Genomic DNA, 26228 nt, shown 5'->3' with positions numbered 1-26228 from the left:
GACAAAAGCATGCACCAGCCCCAGGTCCAAGTTCCATCTGTTGCAGGTAGCTACTCTTCTGTCAGGAGGTCAGTTGCTGATATTTGGGCTTTGGTTAGTGCATCACAGCTTGAGTGATGAGCAGCCCACAAAAGCAGACATATGTGTTGCTCTGACATGTCCCAAGAGCAAGATCCTTTGATAGGAGAGAGCTTCTTCCCCTCCCTGCAGACTCTCTGAATCCCAGCAGCTGCAAACCACTTCTTTAGATGGTTTTGTGTCATTTGTTTTCCCTTCCATCAATTTCTTTCTGTTCCTACCCCTCTGCACAGACTGTCTTCGATGTCACAGGTGTGCACAGCACTGCCTCAGAGCCCAGAAGCACTGCAGGAGCAGGACAGATCCCTTTCCTTCTTAATTTCTCAGCTTTCTTGTTCTCAGCTTTCATGGCAGTACTAAAATCCTTTCCCAGGCTTGCTGGAATCTTGCTTTTCTTTTTAATGTTATTTTCCCAGTTCCCTTTTCTGTGTCCTGATTGCCAATATTTCTATACTGCAGCACTCCCAGGAGCCTTGTGCCTAAATGAACACCCTCGATCTTTGGCTATGTGTACATGGCTTGATCTCCAAAAACCCGGTGTGCTCTTCTCATGCTTTTCCATCATACTTTTGAACCCAGACAGCTTCCCTGTCTTCTCTGGGGACTTTGGACTGATTTTGAAATTGTCTCTAATTACTCTCTGGCTTTGGTACCAGTCTGTACTCTGTTCTCATCTGCTCTTCCAAGTAATTCTGTTCAAAGGATAGTGCCAGCCTCCCACATTTAGCAGCACAATTCTTGATTACACCCTTGTTTGACTGCATGAGGTTTTTTGGTGGGTTTTTGTTCATTTGTTTATTTGTTTCATTTGTTTCTTATTAAGCATCTAAACGAGAATTAGCATCACAGGATATATTGCAGAAAGCAGATCAATTTTTACAGATTTCTGAGGTTTCCTGAGTGCATATTGCAATTATGAATGCAGTCTTTCATTGTTTTCCAGCAAGCTAATTCAGCCGTTTGCTTATGCAGATTGCTGTATGTGATAGATAATTATGTGGAAGAGTTATTTTTATGCCAGCAAGCTGTGAAGATGAACAAATATCTTGTGATCAGTTTTAAGCATTGTTTGGAATTTTACTGCTGTTAATTACTGTGAAAAGGTTCCAGAAAAGTCCTCATACAAGGCAGGTTAGAATGAGTAGTAGGAAAAGAGAAGCAGAAAAAAAGGCTATATGAATGGAAATAAATCATGATGGCGTGGTGGCTTGCCTTCTTCTGACCACCAATGAAGAAAGTATCTCCTAGCAGTAGCTTATAACCTGCAGGACAAGGTTGTATTAAAATGGTAGCAGGATATTTAAGGGTCTCCCAGTCAGTAGAAAAGACTTTCAGTTGTTTTCTTTACAGATTTTTTTTCTTTACAGATTGTTTTTCAAAAAAACAGCTAGGCTTTTTGTAAGGAAAGTTCAGTCTTTTAATTAACAAAACACCATTGAAAAAACAACTTTTATCATCAATTATATGCAAGCAAGGTCATGGTTTGTGGGTGACTGTGGTATTACATATACCTTTTCTTGTTATTTAAAGTACTCTTGATATTTTTATTTTAAACAGAGGAAAATAAGAAAATACTGATTTATTTTATATGCTAACTGGATTGATAGGATTTAGAGAGGTGTAACAAATTGTGCAAAAGAAGTCTTCTCCCTTTTCAGGTCTTGATATAGCTGCATGACTATAGATGTTATGTTATTGAATTATTTGTGGTAATTTGGGCCATAATCAATTTGATCATTAGATTAATTACATTTTATGCCTTTTTAAAAAACAATGAGGCAGACTCTCCCTATATTTGGTCAAAAATACTTCACAGTCAGAGCTCATTTCTGGAACTATTTTTGTTTGGAAGTAATTTGCACCAAAGTGGAGAACTAAAAACCAGCAGATTTTGCTGAAAAGATCCAAAACACTTTGCTTCTGGCCAGAGTGCAAACAAGGAAAGTTTCAAGCCAAAGTAAGTCTCTTCGAGGGAATTAGAGGAAAGCCCGGGAAGAGAGGGCTGGCAATGCCAGCAGCATTCCACTATGTTCAGTAAAAATTTGTCTTAATTGTGGACAGGCCTTTATGTATGGCAGCAGCAGGGTTATGAGCCAGGCCTACTCCCTTTTGCCAGTGGTAGAACTTGTGAAGCAAGTTCTTCAAGCAAGCCAGCTATAATCTTTCACCAGCAGTCTTCCTTCCCAATGCATTTCTAATTTCACTGCATTCTGGAGCGGCATGTTCAGGCTCTGGATGCTAAGCCAATGTGAGTGATGGCACACATGATTCCGTGTAATGCCAGACAGGTAATGCTGTAGGTTTCTGGTTTATCTAGGAAGGGAACACTGTCAAAGTGAGAACTGCATTGTCCTGCTGTACTGTGGAGAGTTTTACCACTTGTCCAGGTTTTACAAGGGTGCTACATGCTCGCTAAACCTACCCAGAGTCAAGGGATAGTTGATACTGGCAGAGAGCTCTGGAAATTGTTTGATTCATCCCTGTGCTCAGAGCAGGATCATATAGAGCACACAGTTTTCCTAGGACTGGAGTATGGGCAAGGATGAAGATTCCAGAATCTCTCTGAGTAATCTCTTCTAGTGTTTAAGCACTGAAGATGCTTTTTCTTATGTGTAAGTCGGACTTCCTGAATATCACTTTTTGTCCATTGCCTCTTGTCCTTTCATGGAACATTACTACTGGGAAAAGTTCTGCTCTGTTTTGCAACCTCCTATGAGGTATTTATGCATAAGTTATGGACCCCCAGCCTTCTCTTGTCCAGACAGAATAGTCTCAGTCTCTCCTAGAATTACACACAATTATGTTCTAATTGTTTCATTATCTTTGTGGCCATTAGCAGCACTCTCTCCCGTATGTCCTCATCTCTTTTGTACTGGGAAGCATCCATCTAGACACTGGATGGACCCAGCTATGTGTTACCAGGGCTGAGGAGCAGGAAAGGATCGCCCTCCTCAATCTGCTGGCAGCACTTCCCCTCACACAGCCCAGGGGGCCATTGGCTGCCTTTGCCACAAGGACACCTTGCTGTCTTAAGTCCTGCTTGATGACCACCAAGACACCACATCCTTTTCTGCCAAACTAGTCTTCAGCCAGCTGGTGCTCAGCCTGTCATGGTGCCTGAAGCTATTCCTGCCCAGGTGCAGAACTTGATTTGCTGAACTTTATGAACTGAGCTTTCTCTCATCATAAATCCATACTGACCCCTCCCAACCATTTGCTTATCGCTGACACATTTGGAAATAATTTGCAGGCTGATCTGCCCCACCACCCCCCACAGGAGCAGAGGTGTTGCTGAGCAGTTTTTAATTCCCCAGATCCTTCTTCCTGTGCTTCTTGAAGACAAGAGTTACCCTTGCTTTCTTTGAGTCCTCAGGGACCTTCCCCACTTGCCATGACCTTTTGAAGGTAATTAAGAGTGGCCTCTAGTGTCATTAAGCAAGCTAACAGAGTTTCTCTGGATGTGTCCTACAGAGACTTGTATCCTATAGGGGCTGGTCTATTTGAATATTCCATAACCTGATCCTTCTCCACCCCTAGTGAATCTTCTTTGCTCTAGACTTTCACCCTAGTCATGGGAACCTGAGATTCCTGAAGGTAGGTTTGACCACTAAATAAAGTAACAGAGACATTTAGTACTTGGCCTTTTCCACATTCTTTGTCGTCAGGTCTTCTGCCCCTTCGGTGCTTAGATTATATTTATCTAGTCTACAGTTTACTGCTGACGTGCCAGTAGAGGCATTCCATGTTCCCCTTGATGTTTCTAACCAGATTCAAATCTAGATGGATTTTTCTTCAGCATGGTAATTTTATTCCATTTTATTCATTTAGCTTACTTATGGTTTCTCTTGGAGGAGCTGAAGAATAAGACAGAAAAAAAAAAAAGTGTTGGGGTTTTCATTTTGTAGGAGGAAGCATACTTAATGGCTTGAGATCTTGACTTTATTTTGACAGACAAGACCTCTGCTGAAGCCAGGTTTCTAGGAGCCAATTTTAAATTCCCTCTAGTCTCTCCTGCCTCTTTGAACGGTTGAGAAACTCCAAAGTGTCAGTTCATGAATAAGAAGTACAGAGGGATCTAAGATTCCTTATATCCCTATGGAAGAAATTACTGACTTCAGTGAGAGAAGCTGGCTGATTTGACAACCTCAGAAGCTGGTTCTCTTAATCTTGAGAACACTGGAAAATTCCTTTTTCCCTTAGAGCTATTTTTCCTTGCTCCTGAAAACAAACATCATTTTGAGGCTTTAAAGTATATTGGATGTTGGTAAGCCACCATTAACACAAATAAAAAAAGGATATCGATATCTTCAGCTACCATTTCTTCTAATTACTAAAGGAAATAACAAATGTGTTTATTTGGCATTAGTCACTGTATGGAGTCAAATCTCCAGGGACTGACTGTTTTTTTTCCCAGACAGAATGTGTTACCACCAATGGTTATCCCAGTCTGCTGTAGTCCACCAAATGGCTTCCTTCAGCTTCTCCAGGTTTTGAGGCAATACTTGTGATATGAGAGGTCAGTTTTGTGTCAGCCTTAGGTGCCACATAGGCTTGTCTAAACTCTTTTCCATCAATCCTTATGTCATAAAAAGAAAAAACTAAAAACAAAGAAACAAAAAAACCCAATAACAACAAGAAAAAAAACCAAAAACAAACAAAAAAAACCCCAACAAAACAAAACGCAAAAAAACACAAAAAAACCCCCCACAACAACAACAACAAAAAAACCAAAACAAAACAAAAATTCCAGGGGCAAGTGTGCTGAATCTGAGTGATGTGTTAGGTGGTGCTGTTTCTGTGTAGAGTTGTTCAGTCTTACTTCTTGACGTTTGCTGTTCCATCTGGAATCTTTAGATGTGAAATTATGCAGGAAGACCAAGATTTTTTGTCTCTGGGTAAAAAAAGATGGGAGAAAGGATCTGTCAGCAGTGAGTGCAAAAAGCAGTCAATGATGTAAAAGTCCAGGATGTGTCTGTCCAACTTCTATGGGTGTTTATACACATAAAACAAAACCAAACAAAAACTTCCCATGGGAATACAAAATTGCTCAGGGAAATGAGATATTACTTTGAAGTTTGGTGGAAATTCAGAATCCACCATGGAAAATTTGAAGCTGCCATCAGTATATTTGGAATTGGAGAAATGGGCTCCACAGGGAATGTAGATTTACTTATGCCTTATGTTAAAGATTTGAAATGTTTAATGAGTAAGTTCATGAAAAGTCTGTAAGAGGGTGAATATTTGTGGAACCTGGAAGAGTTTAAAAAAAGCTGGTGGGAGGAGCAGGAAGACAATGAAATGATAAAATAGATTTAAAAAACAGATTAAATGAGTCCTGTGGGGCCACCTCACTTCTCCCTGGGCTCAAAGGGCTTGCTGATTGCCTGCATGCTTCTGTCTCTGGAATGCAGCAGCATTTTAACTTCCTTGGATGGGAGGAAAGGCTGAGTGCCTGAAGGTGTGCCTGTACCTCTGTAATCTGAGAATGCCAGATACAACCCAGCAGCTTTGAGACTGTTTTCCTTAGCAGGCTCTTTGAGTCTCCAGAATGCTAATGACAGGGTTTATTAGAACAACAACCCCTGAAGGGGAAAGATAATGTTGTGTGGAGGCAGGACCCACATCCAGCGCCGCAGGGTTCACATGAAGGGCACTACGCCTGACATCTCTGACACTGAAATGAAGAAAGCTTTGCATTTCTCCATTAGAGGCAGTAACCTCTGTTCTAATATATTAGAACAGCTGTCAAAATCAGCCTGGTCAAAATACTGTGCTGTTTCTGCTCAGATACTGATGGTCTTCTTATCAGTGCTGGGTTTGCCCATTGCTGCCTTTACTGGGCAACTAAGGTGGGAAAACTTCCATCATGTAATGTGCGTTTTGAGCTATGGGAATTTCAAGTCCTTGATAACTTTTTTGCAGGAAAGGAAGGAGTGGTGTGTAATGGGAGCAGGTTCAGTGGCAGAGGTGCGTGTGAGTAGTGTAGATCAGGTATTACACTGGTAATTCCTTCCCTTACTGGTAACATAGTGCTGGCTGCTAGCGTAGCACCTCTGTAAGGGTCTTCTTGTCTCATGACCTAAGGAAAACTCTCAGTGAATGGACACCCACTAGCCAAGGCTGCCTGCATATAAACTGTTTCTCTTAAATGTTTTTTTTAACAAAACAAGCAATATGGGCATGTAAACTTTCCTTCTCTGTTAATTTAGCCAAAAATTCAGTCTCATAATCAGTGAAAAAGCTTTTTCTCACTATTTTTGGGGGATTGTTAGGGTGTTTGACTTGCCTAAGGGTAAAAATGGGAATCTCTGACGTAAAAAACACTCACGCCTTACATTTAAGAGGCCTAATTTTCAACAGAAACAGGTAGATTAATATCTTCTTATCTTTCTCAAGAAAAATGCCTTCATTTTGGCTCATTCAAATTGTAACTCCTCATGCTTCTTTTCCATGGTATTTGCCATGTTGTACAAGGCCACTTGCACAACATCTACTACTTTGAGAAGTTATGTGGATGAGTTGATTAGCAAACCACATCACTTTTGAAGAAATGGAAGATTATATTTTTTCCTCCTGAGTGAATTTAAGTTTGAGGCACTTGATTTAAGCCCTTCCATGTCTAGGGAATGTACTTTCTTGAGCACAGACACACCACTGTTCCGCAATTGTACCCACCAGATTTTCCTGTTTTGTTCAAGAGTAGTGAAGTATGATCCACTAAGACTTTGTAGTAATTAAAGATTTCCACAAAATCATGGTTTTGTGGACAAACACTTATCATGGCCTTAATAGGATAAAACCTTGGTTCAAAGTTTATGGAGTAGTATTTCATTAATATTTCATCTTGTAGGTAATCAAAGTAAGGATTTTGTTTGGAGGTGTGCAGTATGAAAAATACAGGAAGGCATGAGAGGGCTGTTTGTATGAGATTTGACCTGCAAGCCTGCAGAAGTGTTTTAATGCAACATCCTTATACTGCTACACCTAATGTGAATTCAGGGATTCTTTAAGTTGACTTACAGCATCACTGGTGCCACCTCATCCCTTTCAATCTTTGTCATTTCCTTCTCCCTGCAGTACTTGTGAGAATACCATGCTCTTTGTCCTTTGGTCTCTGTTGTGGTACCTGGGCTTTTCGGGACTTGGAAATACTGTGAGAAGCAAGAATTTACTGGATTTAGTATTACATGTTTTGCATTTGATACACTTACATGACAGATTTGGAATTCCAGCCACTTGTCTGGTGGCTCTGTTTTCCATATGTTGCTTGGATTATCTAATGCAACTGTGCAAAATTTCCTCCTCCTGATTCTGGGAGAAGTGATAAGTGTGAGCTTGCTACACCTGGGTGTATCATACTCATGCTTGAAAAGAGCGTCTTCCTCTTGAAAAGTGTGTACAGAAAGCATATGTATGAAGGAAACTGATTTGTAATTTAATTGATCACATCACCTGGTTTCCTTCCTTTGCTTTGGATCATAAAAAATACTTTGCATAGCTTTTTTCTTCCATAATTGTACTAGCTGGGTTGAAATTACTCCCAAGTTCTGCATCCCAGTGTGTACTTAAGAAGTCTGTGTTTATGTTAAAGGCAAAGTTATGAAGAATGAATGCAGATGATAATTACCATAAGCATTTCCAGGAAGTTTCTAAATAATTGGAAGATCCATACCTCTGAAACTTTCTTGAAAGTATTTTTTTCAGTGATGCATAGAGTCTCTGGCCCCAAAAGTCCATTCGAGTGCTTGTAGTCCAAATAAACTTCCCGCTTTATGATATCCCCAGTGGCTGGACTAATTTGTGCTGTTTTGTGATTGCAGTGCTAGAATTCTGTGCTTTAGTTGTTCCCACAACATCTTGGAAGTCAGCAGTCAAGATCAGGTTTCCTAACAAACAGTTTGGTGTCTTTACATGTATGTCCAGTGATTCATTGTCTTGGGATGTTTGTAAATGGTGAGGTCTTGACATGCATTTGGGGCGGATGGGAAGTGCCATCTTTCTACTAAAGAAAACACAGAATTATGTATACTTGGGGATTTCCTTTTACACAACTCTAAGAGGTCAAAGAACTTTATTTATCTGCTTGGAATAGTCAATTTTATTGAAATTCAGAGAGTAGTATAGTTTTCATTAGTGTTACAGACTTGGTTTTGGTTAAAAATTAAAATTTATTAACAGAAACAGAAACTTTGTTTTGCAGTATTTCCTAACTCCTTTTGCTAGACACAGAAATATTTCAGACTCACAATGGCTCAAATTTGGGTTCAACAATCTCTGCTGAAACCCAGTCATCTAGATAAAACTTACCCAAACTGTCATGGTTACAGAAGCAGCTCTGCAAGCGCTGACAGTAAAAGCTGCAAGCAGGAGACACAGGTTTCGGGGCAGTAGGAGCCTGTGTTCTGCAGGATTGAGTATGGCTGTTGAGGAAGGTCAGAAGCACACAATGCCTGGTCAAGTCTGCAAGTGCACATTGGTCCAACTGCATTGTTCTTTGAGCATATTGCCTGTTGGGGTCCCTGCATGCCATCTCCTTTAAGTGCAGATTAAAGCCCTGGGTCTTATTTACTCTCCAGTAGAGCGCAAGGCTGAGCTGGTCCACACAACAGCTTCTTAGTTTCTCTTTGAGCTTGAACATAGAAGAATAAAGATTCATGACTCCCCACCCCCTGCCAGAGTAAATTGACCTCTTGGAGGCATCTCTTCACCTAGTGGTGTGAGGATAATGCAGGGCTATGTACAGAAAGAAAAGAGCAAGCTTTCTGATAGGACAGAGCCCAGGGCCTTTCTTTTTGGGGAGCATTCAAGTGTGTTAGGCTAAAATAGAAAACAGGTGAAAGAGGCCTGCACCCTGTCATATGACTTATCGTCTAAGTCTCCCTTGCAGCAATAGCTGCTTCATCTTAAACCTTGGGGAGTGACTCTTTCTTGTGTTTCTTACTGCTGTTTTTGACAATCTGATCTCTCATACACCACTGAGTGCTTTTTGTGATGGTCCCCAGTAATGAGTCAAAAGTTCTGAGCCTAGAGAAGCTCCTGATAGAGTCCTGTACCTCAAACCCTCACTTTTCTGCTGCTTTTCAAATCTTGCATCTCACTCAGTTGAACCTGTAGATCCTCTGGGCCACAAACAAGCTCTGTCTCATGAAAAGTGGGTGGCCCACCTTTCAGATAGTGAATACTGCATCACCCAGCCCTTTATGTTCCTATCCTAAGTGGCTCCTGATTGATCATATCTTGTGAAAAATCTAATATCTCATGCCTGTTTGTATTTGTGTGCATCTCTTTCACACATATTTATTCAACTGGTCTGTTCTCTTTTGCACAATATTAGCTCATCATTTTTCTCTCACATGCAGACACAGTTCATTGCCTTGGCAACAGTGAGCAAAGGCACTCCTTTGTATGTACAGATAACTGTGATAAAAAATACATTAGTATCACTGCATTAAATTAAATTTAAAATAAAGAGCCCAGCTACAGAAAATCACTCAAGCAAGTCGACTTATTGAAATGGGATTCATCCATGTGCTACAGTGATTTCCTACATTCCAGTCTAAATCACTGCTCTGAGCAAGGATGACTGAAGATTGATGGAGGAGTAGAATGTTTAATGGCGTGGCATGAGCAGCTATTCAGTAGCTCACTCACACATGAAATCCATGTAACTGTAAGCTCTTAAACTGGCTCAAGGAAAATTATTTTAAGACCATACATTGCCCCATAGATTGCTTATCTTTATGTCTTGTCCCGTTTCTTCTGAAAGATTTGGATTAGGAAAATATGAGTTCAGAGACTTGGCCCTGCTTTTCACTTCTGAAGATGAGATTTGGCTCATGCATTGTTGCCTGCATGAGGTGAATGCCTCATCTGAACTTGGAATATACACTGCCCCTATCCTTGTCAGTTGAGAGGTACTTCTCTACAAGTCCAAGTTGACCAACCTGCCTGTCATTTGAAAGAATGCATCATCCTTTGGAAGCACACCTTCATCTGCTGTGTGGAGGTAGGGAAGGAGGAATTAATCCCTCTCCCCTTCTCTTTGCACATACCTCTCCTCTGTGTTGAAGGTGAGAGACAGAAGCTAGGTCTGGCATCTTATATACCTAATGTTTGTTTTACAGTAGCTAATTTTACTCAATTACCATATTTCATTGCAGTCATTCCTGTTCCCTGCTGCACCTGGTCTTTTTTGCTGACATGGTGGAATTCTTGCTTTGCTGTACCTGGAGCTGAGCCATCCTGAAGCAACAGATACCATCAGTACTAGGTTAGGTCAACATAATAGTACATAAGCTTTGCTCCTTCTGAAGACAAAATTTAATCTGAGGAGGTGGGGCAAAATCCATTTACTGTGTGAGAAAATATGGTACCCAATGGGTGTGCATTGCAGTGTTCAGTTGAAAGGTTTCATTTGAGCTAGATTGGTTTATGCTTTTAGGCTCCAGGGGAAAGCTCATCTTGTGCTCAAATGGTACCATCCAACTCATGCCTTCAGCTGGTACATCAAAAGCAGTTTCCTGTTGTGGCATGACAAACTGGTATTTTAGTACTCCAGTTCATTCAACCCCTTTTGGAATGAAAAGTCATTAATCCCTTATGTTTAGTATCCTGATAGTCTCAGCTCTATTAGAATTCTCTTTATGACTTCTTGCTTTCCCTGGCTACTAGAATAATTCTGTTGGTTCTATTGCCATGAATTTATGAACAGTATTATCAGAAAACAGTTCTTCTAGAGTTACCTATCAGTTTTAGCTCTGTGTACATCTACAGAAGCAAGGAATCACTCCAATTAGTAATTTCCCAAAGGCCAATTTTAATTTATGTAGGCTGTTAAATGAAGAAATGTTTTATGAAATCTGGATCTATGAGGGCATGTGCAAGGCCTTTGTTCTCTCTTTGTTCTCTCTTGCTTCTGCTTCTCAGCAGCCTGGTCTGATGACAGATTAGAGTGATGGTGGAAGCTATTCTGTGATCAGAGCATACAGTCAGGAAAGCTCCTGCAGTCTTTGAGTAGTCATTTATTCACTATGATGCCAAAATACAATCTGACCAGCCACGACAGCTGTCTGAAAATGGAGTAGAGATGTAAATCACAGAATGAGGGAAGAGCTATCTAAGTCCTTCTAAAACGGAGTCCTTTCATCAGCATGGCTGAGGTCAAGTTTCTGGCCCCAGTGGCATATAATGAAGAAGTTGGTCCGTTTGATGGTCTAAGTCATTGGCTTTCAGAGTGGAGAGTGTTGGCAGGATTCTGACCTTCTTTGCATCACCACCAGTAGTAGACTCACTGCTGCTCTTGAACAGAGGTGTCCAAACCTCATCTCTTATTCCCTCAAGTAATCCACAATGGCCTGATAATCACAGAGTCAGTTAGGTTGAAAAAAATGTCTGAGATGATAAAATCCAACCTTTGATCAACCACCACCATGCCAACTAGACCATGGCTCTAAGTGATGCATTCACTCTTTCCTTAAACACTTCCAGGGATGGTGACTCCACCACCTCCCTGGGCAGCCCATTATGCAACAACCTGTGGGACCAGAGTAATTGCAATCACATCTGCATTTTGGAGAGGCAGAATGTAGTAATTGGAGTGACCTTGGGAAAGTTCAGCAATCACTAATTAGAGATCCTCTGTTTCTGGTGCATGTTGATGGGGAGTGATAAAGCCCTGCCACCTTGAGTGTGGCACACCTCCTGTGATGAGGAAGGACTTTGTTGTTTTCTCCCTCATTCCATGTGGTTGGTGAGTTCTGATGTCATTTTTCTTTTAACTACAGGTCATTTCATGGGCAACAACACAGTGATTGATGTTTTGAGGAGAGAAGGGTATGAAGTAGAACACACTCCAGCTGGACAAGCCATCAACAAGTAATGCATGCTTTTACCTAGCTGAGCAGCCATTGGTGGGAGTTTGTAAACAATTATGAAGTAGGAATGGTAGCTGGAATTATAACTAAGAGGGAGCTAGGCTTTTTCTCTCCTTCCCAGCAGTTTGCTTTTCTCTTCCATGAGCTAGTTTGGAAAGGGGATTTTATTTGGTTTTGTTTTGGTGGGGCTGTTTTGTCTGTTTATTTTGTTTGGTTTTGGGGTTTTGTTGTTGGGGTTGGTGCTCTTTGCTTTGTTGGTTTGTTGTTGTTGGTTTTGTGGTGGTTTTTTGGTGGGTTTGGGGTTTTTTGTGTTTGTTTTTTTTTTTGGGGGGGGTTGTATTTTTTTGTTTGTTTTTTATTGTTCTGTTAATAAAATTTCTAGCCTTGTAAGTTTTTAAATCTTAAATGAACAGCCACAGAGTATGCATGCTTGGTTCATCAGATCTGGATGCTGTCTTGTATCATACAGACTCCCAGGTTTCTCTTTCCTCTCTTCTATGTTTGACTCCCCTGCCTTTTAATAATGCCCATCTTTTATACTGCTATTTTTTATTATTTCTGTTTACTCTCTCCCAGTCTGGAATCTGATTGCCCAGAGTCTTTGCAAGCTGTCTCTATGACTGATTGCTCTCATGTCCCCTCTTTTCTTCTGCATTTTTAAGCTAAGGTACTTGTTGTTCTGGTTCATCCTGCAGCTGTCCTTTGGGATATACCCTCCCTGCTTCTTTTTATCTTGCACTGGATGCTTTTATCCACCTCCATGGTTTCAGTAACTAGAGAATGCCAGATAATCTCCTCCTCCTCTCTCTACTGAGAATTACTTGTGCTTTGACTCACCTCTTCCTGGAATTCTTGCCACCAGCTTAGGGTCTGCAATCTTTGCTTTGCCCTTCTCCACACTCTTACCAAACATGTAGCTGTCAGACATACTCGCTCTTCACTGCTAAAAACCGCAAAGGAGAAAATTGGAAATTGGTCCCAATTACAGTACTATTTTCCTTTTGTCCTCTGTGCTGGCCATAGTGTCCCTGTTTGCATCTCTGTCCCTCCTTCCCCACATTTCTGATGTGGGACCCTCAGGCAGGACTACTGCCTTTTGATAGGATTTGTGCAGAGGGCACAGTGTTGGGTCTTGGTCTGTGCCAAGGACTCTACAGGTGTGGTGCAAGTTAGTAACAGCTGTTTTTCTCATGCTCTGATTGCTTCATTTTCCTCTTTATACCACCTTTGCTGTTGTCTGAAAACATGATATTGAAATTCTGGCAAGTCATGTTTCTGCAATGATTCTTAATATGGACATACATCATTAACTCTACATGCACTGAAAAAAACTGATTCAAGACTTAGCCCATGATTATATGAATGCCAGTCCCTAACCCTGTTTCTGCCATTGGGCATGTGGTCTGACAAGGAGAAGCACCTGTCCTTAAGCACAAGACTTAATGATTCTGTGACACTGGAGTTGTGCTAGATAATCAGTGTTTGTAAGGATGATTAAAAGCTAACAAACAAACAAAGAAAAACCCAAAACAGCCTGCACTGATATTTTCATGTTGCTTTTTTCATTCTTAGCTTAGGTATTCCTAAAAACAGCTACAGCAGCTTCTTAAAGCTTAAAGAAAGATAGCTTAATAGGTACCTGAGGATAAACAAGATCTGATGCTGCTCTGTAAAGATTTAAGGGCAGACAACTGAATAAAGGAGGGGTAGGTTTTCACTTATCAGGAAGGCTGGTATCAAGGTTACTTGGAGTAGCTGGGCACCCAGTTCCATAACCACATAGTGGGAGTTCATTTTTCAGCCTCTTGTTCCTTTGAAAGCCCTCAGTTTGGCATCAGTTGCATCTTAAACCTCTTATTAGGACTATTGGACAGAACATCTTCCCTGGAGACTTGATACTAAACCTGAGTAACAAGATGGCACTTCACTGTTAGCATTTCTGGATGACTTGGAAACAGATTTTAAAATATTAAATGCATTTTAAGAAAAATGTGGGTTCAAAGGAAAAGAGTATTTAAGATGAGGGAAAGGACCTGTGGCAAGAGTTTGTCAGAGTCCTAGGGCTTGGAAGGAAGATTTCACTTATTTGCTATCCAGGGCTTGTTCTAGGGGCAAATAGCAGAGCAGCCTAGACAGCAAACCCAGCGCTGCTCACGTAAATGTGGAGCTGTATCCAGCTGTTGTCCTGTGTAGTGCTGCACGCAGTCCAGTCAGTACCTGTGGACTATTTCACTCTTCGTGACTGAGACAGGGTAAAAAGGCAAGTGGTTGAACTGAGACAGAGAGTTTAAATGACTGCTCTGGTGTCAAGACTCAGTAGGTATATTAGCTGAGATATCCTCAAATACAAGGAGGGGGAAGGCTGCAGTCATCTGCTTTCCCTGCAACATGATGTTTCGCTGTAGCAGCACAGTCTGCTGCTTCCTGTGCTCTGGCTAAACAAAAAGTTCCTTGTGAGATATGTTGTAGATATCTGTGTGTAGGAACCAATAAGGATGCAGGTTAGTCATGCTCATTTTCCTGTAGTAGGCAGGACTGCCTGAGGTGTACTTTCCATCTGCAGAGCAAATGGGGTGGATGTCCCTAGATGGAGACAGAAAGGTTCCTTCTCCCTGGTCTCTCCCAGGCAGGGAAGGCAAAAGAGGTGCCCCAAGCAGGCAGTATTGCAAAGAACAGTTTCTAAATAGTACCACAAGTTTAGTCAAGCTCCTTCTGACTCACTTTGGTCTTTAACTCTTGTTCCTGATTTTAGAATATAATAATATATTGTAAAATATTCAGCACAGTCACAGCCATAATTAAGGTGCTTGCTGACTCTCTCTTAGCTGCTGTGATGGGAAATTGGCCTGGGGGAAAGAAGGATGGGCTTTTGAATCTGTTCCTTTTCCAGTGGTCTCTAGAAGAATTGCCTGCAGGAAGTGTTGGAAAGGAGGTTTGGAATATGGACGTGTCTGAGGTTGCATCTATCAGAATAAATGTCTGGCCATGCAGTATGCAGGTCATGTTCTACTTGTAGCAGTGCTGAGCTACAGCATGGTGTGGCTATGGGCTCAGAAGGGAAGGCTGCAGGCAGCATGGCACTCTGATCCACAGGGGTGGGGTCCTACCTGCTCTATGACTTAGTTAAGGAACAAAACAGTGAAGAGAAATGGTGGAAAAGGGACTCGTGGGCATAAGATCTTGAAACAGATTAAATCGGGTTGCTGGAGAGAGCTAATGAGAGTTCATCACTCTGCAAGGTGGATGAACTCTCATTAGCTCTTTCTAGCAACCTGATTTAATCTGCTTAAAGAGTGGATGATGTGAAGCAGCTGAGGAGGAGAGCTGAAGGGTGATGCCAGTCCAGAGGCAGTGACAATGTGTGACACTGCAATGATTTTGAATGAGATTGATAGCTAGGGTCCATTCTGCGGCAGACTCTCTCAAAAAACATGTGATCACTCTGATTTTCCTTGCAGCAAATAGGACAAATTATCTTTGTTTTCCATCTACTCTCTCAATGTTCTAGTCCACAACTTCATTTCCCCTTCTCCAGGAGCTACCCTGTATTTGCTGTCAAATAAGTGTGCATACAGTGATAGGCTAGCTTTAAAAGTGTACCCATGCTGAAATATGCCTCCTTCCAGACCACCTCCTTTTCATGTCATTGGAAGCTGAAAAAGGAACACAGTTTTAGGGAAGTTCCATTGATTAAAGGCAGGTTTCTGCTCGGTGGTCTGTGGTTTCCTGTTACTTTCCTGAATTTCAGCCCGAGCCAGTGTGCACTTTTGTTACAAAAGACTATTGCATTTCTTCTCTTTATGAAGTAGCCATGAAGATCAGTCAGATATTCCTGTTAGGTTCTGTGTACCCACAGAGTGGTTTGAGTTTGTGGTTTTGTCCAAGATGCTCATAAACAAGTAATGAGGGAAATTTGTTCTAAACAATGAGAAATGTGGCCCAGCAAAGCCATGAATGAATAGGATACTGCAGACTGCCTGTCTTAGAGTATAGATGAGATGTTGCTTGCTCTAAAAATAAAGAAACAGCTTCAGTAATCATAGTGAAGCTGATTGTTGTTTTTTTCAATTTATCATCTTTGCAGGAAGCTGAGTAGTCATAGCCCTGAGAGCTTTTTCTGGGAGCTCTACTTGGGGTTTCCAAGATTTGTCTTGTATAGGACAGTTTGTACATGCCCAAAGTCTCAGTACATATCTCACTGGAGCTCCTTTGAAATTCCCAATAGTGCTACCAGCCTAATGCAGGATCTGGGCCGCTGGGAGGTTAAGGTCTGACTCCCACTCCGTCATTACGTCCTATAAATGTGTGCAAAGCTCAGTTCTGTTCATGAGAGATGCAATTTCTCAGTTTCCTCCCCTTCATGTAGACCTCCATACTTGTCCATAAAACCCACTAAGACCACCATTTCATGCTCCTTGGTGTGCTTTATCTGAGTGGCAGAACAGCATTACACCCTTTTGCATTCAACCCTAGAAGCCAATATCACAACTGTGTGCTGAGCTCTGGTCTCTTATGTGTCAGACATGTTCTCTGATGTGATCTTTTGTAAAGGCTGTGAATCCACTGCTTTGTACTATCTTTTCGTCAAAAAGAAAATGAGAAGAGAGTGAACTTGGTGATGCCAAAATTAATCTGCTTTCAGTTGATGCAGACTAGATGGCTCAAAGGATTCTTTAATCATAGAATCATAGAATGCTAAGGGATTGGAAAGGACTTCAAAGATCATCTAGTCCTAATCCCCCTGCCATGGGCAGGGACACTTCCCACTAGACCAGATTGCAAGGTCTTATGCAATCTGGCTTTGGAAAATGCCAGGGTTGGGGCCCCACAAGCTCCCTGGACAACCTCTTCCAGTATTTCACCACCCTCACAGTAAAGAATTTCTTCCCAATACCTGTCCTAAATACATCCCTTCTTCAGTAACAGACAGGAGTGTTTGTTACTTCTGTCACTACAATTCCTGACAGAGTCCCTCTCCAGCTTCCCAGTAGGACACTTCAGATACTGGGAAATTGCAAGGAGGTCCCCATACAGCCTTCTCTTCTCCAGGATGAACAGGCCCAACTTCTTCAGTCTGTCTTCACAGGGAGGTGCTTCAGTCCTCTTATTAATGTTGTGGCCTCCTCTGGACTTGATCCAGCAGTTCCACCATGTCCTTCTCATGCTGAGGACCCCAGAGCTGGATGCAGGGTTCTGAGTGAGGTCTCACCAGAGCAGAGGGGCAGAATCCCCTCCCTGGCCCTGCTGCCCACGCTGCTCTGGATGCAGCCCAGGGTCCCATTGCCTTTCTGGGCTATGAGTGCTCATGGCTGGGTCAGGTTAAAGTTTTCTTCAATCATCACCCCCAAGTCCTTCTCCTCAGGGCTGCTGTCAATCTCCACTCAACACGTGGCTGTGTCTGGGATTGCCACAACCCAGGGACAGGACCCTGCACTTTGCCTTGTTGGACTTCATGGGGTTTGCACAGACCCACCTCTCCAGCCTGTCCAGGCCCCTCTGGATGGCATTGCTGCCTGCCAAGTGTGTTAGCTGCTCCATAGATCTTGGTGCTGATGCCAGACTTGCTGAGGGTGCCCTTGATCCCACTGTCCATGCCGCTGATCTTGAACAGCAGTGGTGCCAGGACTGACCCCGGAGGGAGACCCCTCATCACTGATTTCCATGTGGACAAGGAGCTGTTGACCACAATTGTTTGTGTGCGGCCTTCTGACCAGTTCTTTATCCACCAAGCAATCCATCCATCAAATGTGTGTCTATCTAGTTTGGAGACAAGGATATCATGTCAGACAGTGTCAAATACTTTGCCTATGTCCAGGCAGACGATGGCAGTTGCTCTGCCATGTCCATCAGTGCTGCTGCCCCATCAGAGAAGATAATCGAACTTAACAGGCATTGTTTGCCCTTGGTAAAGCCATGTTGGCTGCTTCCAATCACCTCTTTGTTTTCCATGTTTGTTTTTGTCTTCAGGAGAATCTGCTCCATGATCTTGCCTCACACAAGAGGTGAGACTTTTACTTTCTCCTTTTCAAAAATGAGGGTTATTTTTCCCTTTTCCTAGGTGTTGGGAATTTTACCTGAGTGCCACAAGTTTTCAGAAATTATTTAGTAGTAGCTTAGCAACTTATCTGCCAGCTTCCTTAGAACCCACAGATGAATCTCATCAGGCCCCACTCACTTGTGCACATTCAGGCTCTTTAGATGGTCTCAAACCTGATTCTCTCCTACATTGTTCTTAGGGCCTTGATACTCCCATTTGCCTTTCCTGACTTGGGCAGCTTGGCTGGAACGCTTGCCATTGAGCACTGACACATAGTGGTCATTGAGAACCTCAGCCTTCTCTGGGTCCAGCATGCAGCCATGTTACTGTTAATGGTATACTGAGCCTTTCCCTTCAAAGGCGGTAATTTTCAAGATGTGTTTCTGTCGCCATGGTCACGGTCTGTGAGCTAGCTTGTTTCTTACCTTCTCCACCAGTGAGAGGTGCTGATCCAGACCTGGTTTCATCAGCTGGTGTGCTTTAGTTGTGTTGTTTGCCCTTCCCTTTGTCCCCCAGGTTAGTTTGTTCTGGGCAGGAATGTTGAAAGAAATATCTGGTCTGTGTTCTGCAGCACATCAGATTAGAGGAGTGTGGTTTGACTCTGACTTAAAAGGGATTTGTCTCTAGATGTGCACGCTTATTACCAAGAGTTACTCCGCCCTTATCCAGACTGCATTCTTTCCTCTGACACAGACTGCCTCTTTTCCAAAGGTTTTTTTTTGCTAAAGAGTACTATTTTGATGATAAAATCAATATTGGCTTAAGGAAGAGAGAGCAGGAATACACAGCAGAGACATCAGCATCCAGGCAGAAACATCTATTTTATATGTATGTGCCTTGATACAGGATTTTGCCTCAAAGCCCTTTTAAATGCTATCTGTGTTCTCTCTTTCTTCCAGCCAAAAATCTCCCAAAACCTTGTTAGCCTTTTCATCATCACACAGTCCCTATGTCATGTCCCATGAGCTCCCACTACACCTCCAGAAGGAGGAGGAAGAGGAGGAGGGAGAGTTCCTGCCTCACCTGCTATTCCCTGACAGAATTGATGTGCTCATGAAAGTAGACAGGAAGTACAAAAAGAAGAAGAAAAAGCAGCAGAAGAAGCAAAAACTGCGACAATTTAACGACCTCTGGGTTCGCCTTGAAGAAAGGTATCTAATGGCTGGGGAGGGGGAGGATGGCTTTTCAAACTGGGCTTTACCTTGGATGGTTTCATACAGACCCTCAAACTTCTGCAGGGGTAGATATATCCTGTGGACAGGATCTGACCTTCTCCACTGCTGTGATTCTTTCTGAAGCATTTGCATGAGGTTTCTTGTGCGTTTAGTGGCAAAAAAAAAAAAAGCTTTCTTTTTTTTTTTCTTTGCATAGCTAGATTTTTGGAAAACTAGGCATAAAACAAGTGGAAGTCTTGTCTAGATCATTCTCCATTTGGGCTTGAGGGATTGTGAGCATATGGCAGTCCTCTCTTTCATGGAAGGCTGGGTCCGGTGGTAGATGGTACAGATCAAAGCCTTGGACCATTAAACAAAAGCTGCTGCATATGAGGAAACTATCATTCCTGACATATGTTCTCCTTGTACTTGGGCAATATTCATGCGGTATTTTCAGTCTCTGTATATTTCAGTCTGAAAAAGCATGACAGCCTAATGGATGGCAGAATTTATATAAAAAATGAGTGTGTTGTGGGGCAGATGTTCACACATATCCCTTACTTTTCATCCAGAAAAGCTTACTTACCAGAACTACGGCAATCCACAGGAAAACAAAAAAGGCCAATTTCTCTCATTACCTATAATAAGGCCTGTGACTGAATGTATACCTTAACGTTTCCCTCCTGTCAGATAACACACATGCCCAAATATGCTTTCTTTTGTACTTTGTGTGTTTGTATCTCTGCTATACTCAGCCTGAAGGCATTAAATTTTTGTGATACCATAAACAACCAGACAGGTGGGGGTAATGGAAAAAGTCTGACAGTTCTTGAAATGAAGCCTGTACATTATTTGGGTTTTTTCCCCTCTGAAGAATACTTCTTCCTGCTCCCCACATTATTCAGTATAGCAGAGTTCTCCTTTCCATGCTTTTCCTTTCATGTCCCTGTATCCTAATTGTACCACTGCTATGAGTGATACATGGCTCAGGCTGGCCCCAAGTGGCTGCAGCAGTTGTTCTCTTTGAGGCATTCAGCCATTGTCAGATCTTTTAGACCACATTTCCTTCTTTGCTCCTTCCTTCAGCCTTAATATTAGCTATTTGGGAGACGAATGCTCATGTAACATGTCCTCTGACAGACCTACACACAGTCCAAGATTCACCAATATAACAAATCCTATACTGATCACACATGATTTTGTCTCTTAGTGTACTATTTACTTCCTGTTAATGTAGTTTATACTAGCTGATTGTGAATGGATTTTTGGAGTTTATGTTGATAGTCTGTTTAGTCAAAATGCTAACAAATGTCTGTCTTAATCTCCCACTGTGCCTCCACAGTGCCATGTTCAGTGTTTCACATGCAGTTGCTCCCACAAAGATCAGGAAGTCAGAGGGCAGTGACTCTAAGACGCCTGTGCCCTTGCAGTATCAAGCCTTTAGAAGAAGAGGGAAAATGAAAAGATGTGCTACTGTGACCAAATTGAAGGCATGTTAGGGCTGCATAGATTTGAAGTACTGCCAGGCAGTAGTGAGGCAAAAGCAAAGCAAATGATGGCAGTCTAGGAAACTTTTGCATAAGTATGGGAGCAGGAAAAGCTGCTTTTCTTTTCTTCTTTTTATGTTTCCTTTCTTCCTCTACTATTTAAGATGTCCTTTGTGCTAGAAGCTTACCCTGGTGCTACATGACAAACGCTTTGTAGGGGTGACTCCTTAGCAGCAGAGAGGAGCTTAAACATCTGGAGATGGAGATGTTGCATGGCAATGTTCGGAAAGACAAAGGATGCCTGGGAGATTGCTGTGCCCATGTGCCGAGGGAGGGAAGGCAGCTGTCCCTCAGGCAGGAGCCCCACCCGTGCACTGGGCTCCTGTAAAGCCCTGGCTGTCTGCTGGGCTCTGCCACAGCGCCCGTGCCGCTGCCGGGCTGGGCTACGCATCCCTTCCCAGCGAAATCCAGCACGTCTGGGCTCCAGGGCCTGTATGCCTGGGAGTCTCAGCCCTCGCTCCAAACATTGCTCAGAGTGTGCAGACACCAGTAAAGCTGTTGGGTTTCTTACGAATGAGCCATTCACAGCTTTCAGGTTTACAGATGGGCTTGATGACCTTAAAGGTTATTTCCAACCTACATAATTCTATGATTCCTCCTGTGAGCCTGAAAATGTGAAAGGTGCAGCTGAAGTGATTTAGTAGTGTTGTAGTGCACTTGTCAGAATGGCCTTGGTTCGTGCCCCTGTATGCATCAGCTGCTGGCTGTATTTCCTTGATGTGCTGCCAGCTGGCTTCTCTCTGGCCATTGTTCAGATCTTTGGGTAAGGAAGAGTAGAGTGTTTTAAAAAAGGATAGTAATTGCCTTTAATTTCCCAAAGCATTTTTGCTTAGTGGACTGAAATAAGAATGGTGCACAGCGCCTGGGGATTGGCTGCAGAAGAAATTACTTGGGTTTGTATTTGCCAGGTGGACTTGCTTTTAGTTTTTTCCAGATTTGTCTTCAGGTTCTACACAGCACCCTGCAGTCCTGGGGGGTATGTGAGTCGCACAGCTGTGGTGTCAAGCATTGCTTTCAGTCCATTACCAAAGAGAACTACAACCTGTGTAGTGTCTGACCCTTCTGACTCCTGGCCTGCTGTGGTGTGTGATCTCCCCCAGATCAGGTTCAGTTTGCCTTAGCAGCCTGGAGCATACAAATTTCTCTCCTCCATCATGTATTACCACTATGGGAGTACAGCTTATGTATGCTCTAATTCAGTTCTTGTTCATCACGATGTCAGAGTACTACCACTGGGAGATACTCTGAAATGTGGTGATCTAGGATGTGTTTCTGGAAGCCATTCTTCTCTGCTTGAAGTATGTCATGTAAATATTTTTGTAATTCCTGACCTGTGGAAGAGATCATACAGTATAGGAACAAGGTGGGCCCCTATGGAGTGTGGTGCATGGAGCATGGCTGAGGAAGATGTACTCAGAAAACAGGTGCCTCACTCCAGCTGTGCTCAACAAGTGCCCCAGCAGTGACACTCCTCTGCATCAACACTTGTTTTGTTCTTATCTATTTTCTGCTTAGCTGACAGAGGTTAGGAATATGGTCATCTTACCCACCCGACTGACTGTATGGGACCAATGAGCAGGCTGGGTAGACTTGAGACAGGGCCAGTATTTTGGTGCTGTCATCACCCTCCTCAGTCTCTTCACTGTTCCCCTTCATGTCAACCTCACAGTTTGGCTAGGTAGCACCTCATCCTTGTGGGCTGGTGTGGGAGCTGTCCACATGTGTGAGGAAGGGACTAAACAGCACTCTGCCATTTAGGAGGCACAGACTTTTGGTCAGTGTGTAACTTGTACAAGAGACCATTCGGATGGACCCAGCAAACTGACAGGGGGTCACAGAGTCTGACCACCTCCTGCTCTGTGGCTGTTGGGCAGCTGTGGGCTGGATCAGGACTGATGTTCTTCTCTTGCCTTGCAGTGCTACTGATCCTCCTCCACGGATCCGCATCATCAATGGCTACATCACGGTCGAGCCCCAGCCCCGGGGCCACGGGCGGCCCAGCCGCGCTCGCGCAGACGCCAGCAGCGCTCACCAGATTCCCCATTCCCTCTGCCTTCCGCTGCTGGCTTTGACTTTGTGTAAGATAATGCTTCATTGAAACACAGGAGGATCCAAGCTGCAAGCCTCTTGCCTTAAAAATCAAAAAAAGAAGTTTATGCAAAAAAGAAATAGAAGACTATGAGTGGGACACCTATTCTTTGGGGTGTTCTTAAACTGCCTCCTTTTCTTGAGTCCAGATCATTAACTCTGTTAACTGGTTTGACCTTCCCAATAGAGGAGAAGATATTTTAATGAAAGTGTTATTTATCCTTCTCTTGCAGAAGAATTATTTCATGTTATCCCATAATACTTTGGGGAGATTATAATGCTGCTATAACATAGCTGTTGTTTAGCTGTTTGAGCCCAACTAAAGTACATATTTTTCACCTTCATTGCCTTGTAAAAAGATTTACACACCACTGACTTGTTTATTAGAAAAGAACATTTTGATCCTATGAGCACAGCTGGGAAAGAGAGTTGGTATTTTATGTCTCTACTGGTAATGCTTTTAATTCTTGCTTGTTAGGGCTCCAGATTACATATAAAGGTTCATGGCAACACCTACAGTAGAATAAAACAGTGAACACTTGTGAACAGAACGTGTCTGCTCTCTGTTTGGTGCTATTTAAGATGGGTCCCCCTGAACCTCTAGTGGCTGGGCAAGTGTCATAAGTGCAAACTAATGTACATTTAAGAAAAAAACAATTCTGTGGGAACTTCACAAATCACAATGTTGGAGTCCCCCAAAATAGGTTCTCAAGAGGTGATTTGCACAATTACGACTTAATTCTAGAAAATCCTTTCAAGTTTTCTACTAAGTTCATTACTTTCCAAATTAAGTCCTTTGCTGTCTGTGTGAAGTAGATGTGTTGTTGACTGTTGAATGTAAAGAAGCTTGGAAGTGGTGATGAATTTTCTGTATTTGTACAGGACATTCTCTTGTGATCACACTTAATTTGTGAGCAATATTTCACCCCCATCAATGAAACCCCAGGGTTTCATTGCCTGGGAAGATCTCTGAAGTTTCACCCGTGGATGAATTAGAGCCACTGTGTGGAGCTTAGTAACTGGGAAAGATAGTAATCATCTGCCCCAGTAAGACAAAAACCTTCAGGTTTCCTTTCCCTATGCCTTTACACCTACTTCACTGCTTTTTCCATTGATTGCAAAAAGTAGATCTTTTTCATAGCTTTCTATAGAACATCAGAGGAGGAACAACAAAGGTTCCAGCTTTCCTAACAGGCTTTTCATCTCTTGATCTCAAAATTTCAGTCCATTTCCAGAAGGGCTGAGCCTGAACACAGCCTCTGTTTGCTGAGGAAAACAGAAAGGAGAGGCTAAGTGTCACAGTGAGCAACAGCATTGTGGGGAATTAAATGTGTCTGGGCTAGAGTAGAAGACAGCACCACCTCATTGTGAATTCCTTGTCACACGTAATACTGCAAGACTTTGAGTACCTGAATGCATTCTGTCTTCCTTGGCTTTCATAGCAGCCAGGGTCCCCTGTCTCTCCCTCTGGTAGGTCTTTCACTGGTCATATGCCTGGATAGGCCTGGAGCTTGTTTTCCTTGACCTGAATGTGACCTGAAAGGAGCAGATTGTATGAAGTGTAGGTTACTTACAAAAATGCACTTCAGGCCTGACAAATTGGGCACATGGGATCATAGAATGGTTTGGTTTGGGTGGTTTGGTTTGGAAAGGACCTTAGGAGTTTGTCTCATTGCTGTGGCACAGGTTGAAAGAGCACTGCAAGCACTGGGAGAAAGTGGTTGAAGCAGAGTTTTCATTTCTTTTTTCCATTACAAGGCTGCTGTGTAAAACAGCCTCAGGCTGCCTTTTCTCTTTATTTTCTCCTCCAGGGTGGCTCCTGAGCTTCATCTCTGTGGGGTAACTGGGTTGAGTGAAACAGCCATCAATGTTTTTCTTAGGTTGGAATGAGGAAAGATGGTTTGAAAATACTTTGAAATAACAGAGACCCACACTAACACTGTGGATAATTCAGTTCTGGTGGTGTAACTCATTTTGAACCCTGTTTCCAACTGCCTGACTGTCAGAGAAATAGAAATATACTCAAACTGTGATGGATAGTGTGCCTACGGATGCTGCATCCTGGGAGTCTTTCTGCAAAGTAGTCAAATAAAGATGTTTTTGAGGGTCTTATGGACTTGGGTTGATAACTGTGAACTGAACTAGTGGTTCCAGTCCCTACTTTTCCTTCCAGACCAGTCCTCTGGTTGTCCTCTCTGCCTCCCCCCACCCCAGTAGCCGCTGGGTAGTACCAGCAGGAGGTCAGAGTCCAGCTTTCCACACATGGACACCCAGTGGAGGAACTGCTTCTGGAGTCCCAAGAAAAAATGGAGCAGAGCCTTTTTGCTCTGAGGTAGCTCTGAGACAAAAATGTTGGCCAAGACATGTTTTCAGCTCTCTGCTAGAGGCGATTTGGAGCCAGAGCTCCTCCTGGTGGCCTCTTACCTGCTGCTGAAAAGTTGGTTAGGAGGACATCCTATGTATGGAGGTGGCCTTTTCTAAAGAAATGGTAATAATCAGATATTTGGATTATGTTCAGATTAGAAGTAAAATAAATAGGACACTGTCTTTTCAAGTTGCATTGCAGCAGATATGCAGCTGCATGTAGTCACACATTATATCATTGTGATTTTCCACCTGGCTATTTGGTGCCTGATTTCAGGTGTCTGGTTTTAACATAGTGGAATGTTGTATAAACTCACTTGGCCCATCCCCAAGCTTGGTAGCAAGCAGAACTGTTCTCTGACACCTTCCAATGGTGGGTTTGGGCGTCAGTTACATGTGGAAGGCACGTGAAGTTTTGTGCTGGACTTTTGCAGCAAACTGGATAATTATTTGCCAGTATAGCTTCAAGGATATAAACTCACACTTAAGTAGATAAAATGGACAAAGGCCATTAAAAATGCTGGAGAAGAAATGCTATAAGCAACAATAATCTTAAATATCAGTCTCCTGCCCTGGAATGGAAGGCAAAAATATGTGCAACACAAGTACAGCAGCCCTCTGTCTGCCTGGGGGACTTAATGTTTCCAAGGACTTTGCTGCTGTGCAAACACCCCAGCCATGCTGGGGAACTTCATCACTACACAGACATCCCACACCCCGGCTCCTGTGCACGCACACAGTCTGCTTTCCCCTCAACACAAGTGCCAGCTCCTTAAATGCCACACAGTGCTACTGGGGTTTTTTGCAGTGTTGTTAGGCTGCACTGCTACTCGTGGAACTAGACCATAGTAATCAAAGTACTACTTGGCAAAGGAACTTATTCTCTAGAAGGTGACTTGGGACCGCTGTCACTCTAGTGAAGTTTGTTCATATTAACAGTGATAAAAGAAAATACAGAGTCTTTGCAATAGAAATCACCAAACATTGCCTAGGTTGCAGTCGTATTTTGCCAAAGGATCTTGGGCTGACAGAAGAGCCTCTTCAAATTTGTTCAAGCTTTTTCAAGCTTGATGCCTAAATTGTCTGG

The 26228-nt window shown here is 42.8% G+C and overlaps 1 protein-coding gene across 1 annotated transcript in view; it reads left to right on the top strand.

Annotated features, from left to right (window-relative positions):
* The window catches only part of TRABD2A (TraB domain containing 2A), an 81679-nt gene extending 58892 nt beyond the window's left edge, over positions 1 to 22787 (top strand). The window contains exons 5-7 of the mRNA XM_054281918.1: positions 11862 to 11952; positions 18888 to 19139; positions 22607 to 22787. Of these exons, the coding sequence (XP_054137893.1) occupies positions 11862 to 11952; positions 18888 to 19139; positions 22607 to 22787 (524 nt within the window). The remainder of the gene's footprint in view (positions 1 to 11861; positions 11953 to 18887; positions 19140 to 22606) is intronic.
* The last annotated feature ends 3441 nt before the right edge of the window (positions 22788 to 26228 follow it).

This window comes from Melozone crissalis, unplaced genomic scaffold (assembly GCF_028551555.1).
Source record: "Melozone crissalis strain CALT ecotype California unplaced genomic scaffold, PUWL_Pcris_2 ptg000005l_1, whole genome shotgun sequence".
Classification (NCBI taxonomy): Eukaryota; Metazoa; Chordata; class Aves; order Passeriformes; family Passerellidae; genus Melozone; species Melozone crissalis.
The sequence above is the reverse complement of the archived record's forward strand: the minus strand, read 5'-3'. Positions and strand labels throughout refer to the sequence as shown.